The sequence below is a fragment of the Quercus suber genome, unplaced genomic scaffold (genome assembly GCF_002906115.3).
Source record: "Quercus suber isolate HL8 unplaced genomic scaffold, Cork oak 2.0 scaffold_150, whole genome shotgun sequence".
NCBI classification, from domain to species: domain Eukaryota; kingdom Viridiplantae; phylum Streptophyta; class Magnoliopsida; order Fagales; family Fagaceae; genus Quercus; species Quercus suber.
The window spans coordinates 626,192-636,412 of NW_027069611.1; the positions used below are offsets into that span (position 1 = coordinate 626,192).

At 33.2% G+C, this 10,221-nt stretch overlaps 1 protein-coding gene across 1 annotated transcript; it reads right to left on the minus strand.

The window, feature by feature from the left end:
* Window positions 1–2,786: 2,786 nt before the first annotated feature.
* Window positions 2,787–9,044, minus strand: LOC136069082 (uncharacterized). Its single transcript, XM_065777191.1, has 2 exons — window positions 8,812–9,044; window positions 2,787–8,689 (listed from the first exon to the last, which is right to left on the minus strand). The coding sequence occupies exon 2, from the start codon at window positions 4,649–4,651 to the stop codon at window positions 4,307–4,309; it is 345 nt and encodes a 114-aa protein (XP_065633263.1). The 5' UTR covers window positions 4,652–8,689; window positions 8,812–9,044; the 3' UTR covers window positions 2,787–4,306.
* Between the last annotated feature and the right edge of the window lie 1,177 nt (window positions 9,045–10,221).

Here is a 10,221-nt window from a genome sequence, read left to right on the forward strand (position 1 = left end):
TTTTGTGTGTGTGTGTGTGTGTGGAAGTAATTAGGTATTTCTTATTCATCAACGAATAGAATTGAAGTACTATAAATAAGCATTGTTGCAAATTGTTTTGTAGTTTTGCTCAAGGGTTTTCCTACATGCGGAGAGGAAAAGACTCTTATTATGGAGTGAATTTTTTTTGAAGAATAGTTTGGTAGTTTCAAAGAATACTCGTGTTATTGAGAGTTTGTTTTGTGAGTGCGAGAGAGTCTTAGGGTGTATTTGGGCTTTGGGATTGTGAGTTTATGTTAATGAGGTTTGTGAGAAGTTTATTTATTTATTTATTTTATTTTTTTATGTTGGTAAGATTTGTGAGTGTTGTGAGGTTTGATTTACTATATATACTAGCATTTAATCCGCGCAATGTGCGGGATCATTTTTACATATTAAAAAACAATTGAAGGATGATTCTTTCATGGACTAATCTAATAATGACTCTAATATCATAACATGATTGAGAGTACTTACTGAATATACAACAATACCACATGTTTTTTTGTAAGGATATTTAGGTGAGAATAATTTAAGAAACAGGTTAGTATACATAAAATGTCTAGGACAAAGTTTAGTAATAACTATAGGGAAGAGCTATTAAATGAAATTGGTGCAATCAATCATAGTAAATATATATTGTACCAAGTTTCTCTACAATAAGTTAGGAATGCAACTATATCTTTACATTAGATATATTTGCCAATGCAAATTTGATAGACTTAGATCCAGAATTACATCTTCTTCTCTAATTTGTCTCTCTATCTTCAATTTCAAATCTGTTAAAAAGTTACGAAGCATTGGTTGATACTTTAACCTTAAATTGCAAACAAAATGTAAAACTTAAAGCAATGGTAACAAACTATTTTTCTCAAGTAGATTTTTTGCATCAGATCCAAAGGTCAAAATAAAATTTATAATATTGAACAAATGCATTATAGTATACAGTTTATAAAGCAATCAGTAAGTGTGTTTTGTTGCTAGTTTAATTAATACAAAACTTAGAATACAACAATACATATAATTAATAGAAATAAAGAAATGCACTTATTCAAAAATAATAATTAATTGAAATGAAAAAAAAAAGAAGAAGTTCTACTTATTAAAATCTTCCAAATATTTTATTCCTTGCTTAATGACTTCATGCTTCATCTCTAAATCTTGTAGGTCCAAAGTTGTCAACAACCATGCCTTTGAACATTGCATTTAATCTCATAATTTCGTCATCTGCTAAACATATCAAAAATATCATTGGCCAATGTCAAAAATATTCCTAAACCTTACATTGCAAAGAGGACAATTAATTCAAAGAATTCAAAGTCAAACAAAATATATACCTTGAGGTAGGGGGAGAAAAAAGAGATCCCTTAAAGCCAATCCTTATTTTGCACTTGCATTGATTGAAACTAAAAATTGGTCCCTCAAGATCAAATGTCCAAGCCTATGTAAGTGCAAAGAAAGTGGCTATGGTAGGCCTAACCAAGTCTTCCATTATAGAATTTTCTCAATAACAATCATTAAAAGATAAGAATTGGTACCAATAGAAATCTGCATTGTCCTGTTCTTTCCTTGAGCCATGTACATTTGGTTTTCAATTTCTTGATACTTCCTACAACTGTCCTTTTCCATCAACTCCTACTTTATTTGGATCTTGATAATATTTGCACTTTTCTCAGTTTCACCAATATTCATTTTCTTATTTGTCTCTACCACTTTTTCAACTACTCTCTGGCTCTAAATAGCAGTTAAGAGCACAAATAAAAACAAAATATTCATAAAAAATAGCATTAGCATAAAACATAAATGATGCATTGAGTTGCACTCTGTAAAGCTGAAAGGAAGATGCTATATGGGATGGATGCATGTATGAAAGAAAAAAAAGTTCTAGTTATGAAAAATGTGTGCTAAACAGTTACTACAAATTACCGTTGTTCAAATACATTTAAAAAAAAAAAACATCCTTGCTAGTTTGCCCCCACTTCATTGTTCATCATTGCTAGTTTGCCCCACTTAAATTTCATCATTCAACCATTAACACATCTAGCAAATGTCACCATATTATAGTTCACACTTGCCGTCAAGGTGCACATATGTTGCTAATTCAGAATATGGACACTCAAAGTCATTTAATGAGTCCACCCACACACCTAAAATGAAAAAAAAAAAAAAAAAAAAAAAAAAATCTTGATCTACCTTAATTGAGCACCACACTAATTATTTAATATGAAAAACAATTTAAACATGAGGTTATATGCAGCAACAACATGAGTTCATATGCAAAATTCAATGAAATTAAGATGAGTGCGCAAAGTTCCAAAATAATTCAACAAAACAAAGTATTCAACAATATGAGTGATAGAAACTAACAATATAATAGATACTAAGATACCCAAACTTGTAATAAATATTTAGGTATTTGGGTTTTGTCACACATTCAAGTATTTATTTGAATACAAAAACAATATATATATATATATATAGTTTTTTATGATAGAGAAACCAAATAGTGCCCTTTAAAAAAAAATAGAACCCTTTAATTGTCAATCTTCCAAGGAGAGAGAAAGAGATTGACATTAAAAAATAGACATATTTGCATATTCCTCTTTCTCTCGAAATCATACTAACCTGACCCGCTAAAAGAACATGAGATATATTTTGTGTGTTTTTCTTTAGAAGAAATTGATTGGAGTAGCAATTGAATATAAACATAGTGATAGGCCAAAATCGAATTGACCCTTTATGATAAATTAACCAATTAATTTAGCCAAGTGAATTAATTAAGTTAATTGACATGCAAACGCATGGTAGCACAAACAAATTACTAATAAACTAATTATGCAACGGAAAATAAATAACACGGTGATTTGTTTATGAATGGGGAAAACTTGATGGCAAAAAACTCCACCGGTTGATTTTCAGGTCACCACTTTCGAAATTGTACTATTATCACAACAAGCAGTTACAAGTAAAGGAATCTCAAGTACCTTACCAACCTACAGTTGAACCCTTACCCCAATACCCAATTGGACTTGTTCTGTGGTGACAATTTACCCTTTTGATGCACGGCTCTCAAGTACGTGACTAACCAATTGCTCGGATCCCAGTACGCGACTTCAATCACCAACTAGAGAGAGTTGTTGGCTGCAAAGTTCTTCAGTTCATCCACAATGAAGATCAAGAAGATGCTTGGTCACAAAACCCAAAGGTGCACATACACAGCAACTTCTTCAGAAGAGATGAACTAGGGCAAAACTTTGTCTCCGATCACAAATTGCTTGAACAAACTTTTCTTAATACTTGTACAACTTGTGTACTTTTTGACGGCCCTTAAAACAATCATTTTATATGTCTAGGGTTAGGAGAAAAGAAGGCTCAAACACATAAACATGGATCCCAAGAAATCAAATTAGAAATTTTGATTTTATAAACCTTGACAGATAGAAGTTGTCGAGCATCTATCGAGATAGTTGTTGAGCCACGGGCAGAACAGCTACTTTAAACCTCGATAAATGCTAGCTGTCAAGCTTTAGTAACTTTGCACTTTCAGCTGGTTTTCTTGGACAGACTTAAAGGCTTCAACACTTGATTTTGAAACATGGTTTCTTGAAGTATTGCAACACATTATAGATCTACCCAATTACAAGTAAAGTGCGTTTTGTCAAAGAATTAGCCAATTACATAAAAGAATGACATGTGTTCTTAATATGTGAATCACATATGTCCTGACAATCTCCCCCTTTGGCAATCCGTGACAAAACCACAGCTAACAAATGAACATATGAGAGAAGTCATAAATCACTAAACTCATATTCACTTGTTTAATACAATAAAATCTATCCTAACACAAACTCTTGAAAAACTTTGCAAGAAGAGAGTTTATGACAAGTAGACTTTGACAACCTGTATTTCTGAAACACTTTAAACAAAACTCATCAAGGCATCTTAGTGTGAAACAGAAATAATAGAGTGCATACAAGTATAAGAAGTAAGTGTATAAAGGAAGAAAAGAAACAACACATGAAAGATAGGTGAAAGAAACATACATCCACATAAAAAAAAATTTAAGTACAATGTATGTGTAAAAGTGGTCACAAGACCCAATGTACAAGATCAATGTATCTATGAAAGAAAGAAATGAAAAGATACATCATATCCTCACTACGTCCCTCATATTAACAACACTCCCCCTAATAAAATAGTCCTATACTAACTTTCCCCCTAAGAATGACTACTCTTATATCCCAAAACTACTTCCCCTTTTTGTCGCGAGTGACAAAGGGTAAGAGTGTCAAGTAGACATCTCATCGGTAGAGCTAGCATCTCCATCATCATCATTAGAAGCATCATCGCCATCGCCATCATCATCATCATCCTCAGCATCAGAATCAGAAGCTACATGAGGTGGCGGAGGAGAAGCCTCAGAAGCAAAGCCACCCATGGTCGCCTGCTGCCTAGCAATACGGCTAACACGAACATTCACATGATACAATTCAGTAGAGAGTGTATCAAGGTGAGCATCCATGCACTGAAACTGCGCCATGATGTTCTCTAGAGTCACACCACTTTGAGAAGAGGAGGGAGCGGATGTAGATGGAGCAAAAGAGTGGGAGGAGCAGCTGAATTCGACTTCCATGACCTAAACTGAGCCTCGCTACGTTTAACGGTAGCAGCGTCTATAGCACACATGACAGAAAAGTGATCAGAAGAGGGAAAAGGAATAGAAAAATGGTGGAGAATCCGCGTGATAGCTGAAGGAAAAATGAGCTTATCACGAGTAGTCGTATCCCTAAACACATCTATGATGGAAAAAATAAAATGTGAAGGAAAATTTATAGGGAGGTGCTCTAACAAAGAAAGCAAAAATCGAGCACGGGGCTCTGTGATGTAGTTATAGTGAGAGAGTGGGTGCAAAACAAAAGTCATCACCATGTTCATGAATCTAGGACCTTTAGCAAAAGGCTGACATGGTGTAAATTGATGCTCACCCTAAATAGATGGGTGCTCATAGAAAGCAGACATCATCTTGTCTTTGGACATAGTCTTCAGACGCTCACAACTGGGGTAGTCAGGATACTTTACCCTTGGAACTCAAAGCACATCCGCAACAAGCTGCAGTGTGATAGCAAAGCATGTACCTTGAACGCAAGTATGAAAGAAAGGTACTGAAGAATCAATCTCATGCATGTTGGAGTAAAACTCCCGAATAAGCACGAGAGGACAAGTGATTGGTACGTCATACAGTGACTCCCATCCTTGACTATGAATGACATCGGGAAGGTCAGTGTCGGCGAAGTCCGCCAAAATGACTCGACGTTCTGAATGAACACCTCATTGAGAAAAGTTCTCCGAGTAGTCCTTTCAGGCATAGACACGACTAACGTAAACAATAGAGAGAGAGAGAGAGAATGAGACAATCAGAAAAGTCCCAAAAACATTTCAAATATATCAAATATATTGAAAAAAGAGTACGTATGCATGAAAATGCATGAGCATGTGACATGCAAAGTAAAAAGCATCACGGGCTCAGCCCAATCCAATCCTACCAGCACACAAACATATTGCACACATCTAAATGCATGAAAATACCGTTATAATACAAATGTGATATAATGCATGAGATTTTAAAAACATGTAAATGGAAACCCATCCTAAAATTACAATAAACACTCATCAATTTTGAAAAACCCCAAAATTTTTCAAAAACCCCAAAACTTAGGTTTCAAATCATGAAATGCATGAAGAATGAAGAGAAAAGAGAGCATACCAAGTGATTTGAAGCAAATAAAGGCCGAAAAACACGTGGATTGAAGGTTTTGAGTGAGAAAAGAGAGTTTAGGAGAGGAACAACCACGGACAGATCGAGAGAGATCGAGAAAAATGAAGTCCGGATCGCACAGAACGTATATATAAATCCTCACTAATTCTCGACAGATAGAGGTGTCGAGAGGTGTCAAGATAGGTATCGAGACAGGTGTCGAGAAAACATAACGTCGACGGATGAGTCTGTCGAGAGGTATCGAGGAAGAGTTCATCAGACACGATTAAGAAATCTCGATCGATCCACCAAGTGTCGAGAAGCTATTGAGAGTCCAGGAACTTTCTCGATCAATCCACCAGCTATCGAGGAAGCTATCGAGATTGCGATAAGAAACAACTCAAAATCTTGACAGATAGTCCAGGTGTCAAGAGGTATCAAGGAGGTGTCGAGATTGCTTAAAAATAGTTTTTCAAAAAGGAAAAAACATAGACATGAATGCAATCCAACATGCAACTCAACCAATGATCCAATCAACATTTTAAACTCTCAAAAACATCTCTCAACAGCCATTTTAAGCACATGGATTTCAAAAACACACACACTAAACAAGTCTAACTAATTTTATATTTCAAAAATAAGTCAAGACAGTTTAGTGAGCATACATTAATATATGTAAAAACCTTGTGATGGCCAAATCACATTGTACCTGCACATGTATCAAGCATAGCAAAGTATATTGCGTGTAGTATGTGAAAAACATCGCAAGATTGCATAAGTGTATACATGTTATGATGATTTGAGATATGAGAAAATTACCTTAACTCACACAATAATCATAACTGTTTGATGGAGACTAACACCTTTGAGGTACATCCTATAACTCTCACATCTCCTTTAACTCGAAAATCCAAAACCAAACCAAAGCAACACATATAACCTAACCACAAACCAAATCTAATCCTATAATTGATCAAAACAAAATCTAACCCAAATGCCTAAAATTTGACTGACAATAGTTAGCATTGCTGTAACAATTCAGTAGGGTTCAAACAATGTTCATGCTCTTTTTCATTTAAACATCCACAATAATAGTAATCTCTAAGAAAATGCATCAATTAACCTTTTTTTTAACCTCAGTAAAACACATATATGTTCAATATACAAATCTCACCAATAATGGAGGATTTAAAGGTTCTCTAAAGAGACTGCGTCAATTTGTTTTAAAGCATTAAAGCAGAAATATTTTTAACTGGAAAAATTCCCCAATAATGGAGAATTAAAAGGCTTTCCAAGATATAACTCCCAAAGTAAATGAATTTATTCTTTTCTAGCATGTTCTTATGTTGTAGTTATCCATGATGATGAGCCCTACTTATTATCCATTTCCCTTCATATTGACTCCCAGAAATGTGCTACAAAATTTCAAAGATTAGTGGTAGATGGGAAGCCAAAGCTTTTATTTTTTTTTTTTCTTCTAATTAAAACATGATAAGTCACTAACCAATTTGAGTCTGAAGAATTGAAAATGATCTCTACCATATTTAGATGTACCAAAATCAAGAGTTCAAAATTTGGTAATCCAGTAACAATAATAAATTGAAGATCATAATTATAGCATTTAGTAATCATAAGCTCATAAAGTACTGTCTTCTATGTTTTGTAATTGTAGCTGTAACGTGAACTTCTAGACATGTTAACTGTAGGTATAAATAGCACTTCATGTGTGGGAATTACTACATTTTTTTCATAAAACATAAATCATGCATTTTCAACAATTACAGAATAATCACTAATAGAACTCAAAACCCTTAAAAGCAAGACAATGTAATCATTGAGTTAGACTAAATTGGAAAACCTCACAAACACACAAATAAGCCAACTTGATTACAAAACATAGCAGACCAAAAAAAAAAAAAAAAAAAAAAGAAGAGAACTCTAACTATCTATTTAGCAATCGGAAGAAGATTAATGGAATTATAATAGTGTTATAGGTCAATTGAATCCAAAACAAAAACCAATTCAAACCTGAGTCTACCCACACCTAAATATGAAAAAACATCTTGATCTACCTTAATCAGGAAAATCTTCAAATTAGCACTTGAATCAAACCATTCACTTACAAACCGACGACTTTGAGTACAACACTACTTATTTAATAGGAAGAACAGCAGCTTGAGCCTATATGCAAAAATTAGTGAAATTAAGATAGATGCATAGAGTTCCAAAATTAAGATACCCAAACTTGTAAAAAATATTTGGTTATTTGGGTTTCGTCACACATTCAAGCATTCATTCAAATACAAAAACAATAAATAGTCTTTTAGGATAGAGAAAATTTATAGTGCCCTAAAAAAATGCAAGGAGAGAGAGAGATTGGCATTAAATTATAGACAAATTTCATATTTGCATATTCCTGTTTCTTCTATTGAGGAAAACATTTTTAGTATTGCATTCAAACTAATTAACCAGAACTGATTTAAACAACAAGGGTCATATTATATGGGTTTTTCTTTAGAAGAAATCAATAAGAATAGCAATTGAATATAAACACAGAAAACACAATAAGAGAAGTAGAAGTTTGGCCAAAATGTAATATTTGAATTGTAGACTGGCGATATTTCATGGGTCCCTAAAACAATTCCAACGAATAATAAAGCATTAAAATTTGCACAGAATAAAAAAAATGATACCAAAAAATTAAAACTGAACAAAGTGCTTGACAAATTTTTTGAACAATAAAAAATAATGGGAGAGAAATAGAGAGTAAGAGACTAAATTTCATACCACATTAAAAAAAAAAAAGAAACCTATTGTCTTCTCCGTGAATTTCAAAGTTCAACCAAAGCCTCTCTCTATTGCCTGTACCTTCTTTGTTCACATTTTGTTTCCCGCTTTCTTTGCTGCCGTTTGACCCTGTACAACATAAATGAATCTAATATAAATCAAATCTAAATGAATATACACAAAACCCAAACCTAAATCATATTTTAACGACATAATTTTAAAACATAACCACCAAAAAAAAAAAAAAATACCAGTAGCAAGTTTGGTATGCTAAACCTTGTAAACGGCATGAGAGGCAGTCTTTTGGGAATGGAAAATAGGTGATGGTTAGAGGCAAGGTTGAGTGAAGATTTTTGAGATTTTGAAGGGATTACTCATATCAGTGAAGGAATCTGCTTTTAATCGAGAGTGAGGGATTTTTTTTTTTTTTTTGAGAAGCAAGAGTGAGGGACTTTATCGGTGTTTGAAGAAATGAATTAGTGAATGTGAACGTACGTGCGGTTTGGATTGAATTTATATGTTTCGACCAATGGATACAGCGAATGGCATTAATGTTTTCGCTGTTTTGGGTTTTCAGACACGTGGCTGATTTTTAAGTAGAATTTGATCATTTATGTCCCCCAAAAAAAAAAAAAAAAAAAAAATAGAGAGGAAAACATATTAGGAATTGAAATCTACAATTGCAGCAAATCCTAATTAGAAACCCCCAAAGCCCAAAATTAATAAAAACTAAATAAGTATCTATCGGGTTTTGTTTTCAGTGGTGGAGAAACCAATGGTTCCAGAAAATTCTCTTTTAAGCTATTAGGTTACGGTTCTGATGAACTTTATTCTCTTTCCCCTTTCCTTTTGATTGCAATTTACTGATTTAAGTTGTTTGTTTTCTTTTATATTGACTATTATCAAAAGGTGTTTTAACCTTGTGAAACAGATCAAAAGGTGTTTTCAAAATCAAAACCCAAGGAAAAAAAAAAAAAAAAAACTATGAACGCAAATATTAGAGAACAGGGAAAGGCTTAGTGATATATATATAAAAAAAAAAAAAATCAGAAAATTGACGAAACAAACATTTTCATAGAGAACCCAAAAGCCCAAAACAAAAAGGAATCAAAACTAAAATAAAACCTAAACCTATCCAACAAAAAAACTCAATAAAAAGTAATATTTCATACCCAAATCTAGAAAAATGGAGAAAAACGTATCGGAACTGGTTCTAACGATCTGATGGTGGCAGATATATAGTTTAACGGAGTTGATGCCCATAAATTTTTCTTTTTGCTTGTAGCGGTGCTCTAAGTCTGGCGAACAAACGAAGAACACTCTCTGTATGTTGTGTTTTTTTTTTTTTGGGAGAATTGCAAGCCTTTTAAATGTATTTTAGCTGGTTATTTTTCCTTTTATACTGAGATGCTATCAAATGGTATGTTAACCTAATGGAACAATATAATTTAGGGGTTGAAAGTTCAATATGTGTGTAAACACCTTTGAACGTTTAGACCCCAAATTACAAAATATCAATTCAAGCTTATAATCAAACAATTAATGTGCGGAGCATGAACATAAGCTAATGACAGAATTGAAAAACAATCTAAACTAATTTAAAATCACATCCATAGCAGATAATAAACGGTAAAGATTAAGGGAAGAGAGATGCAAACACA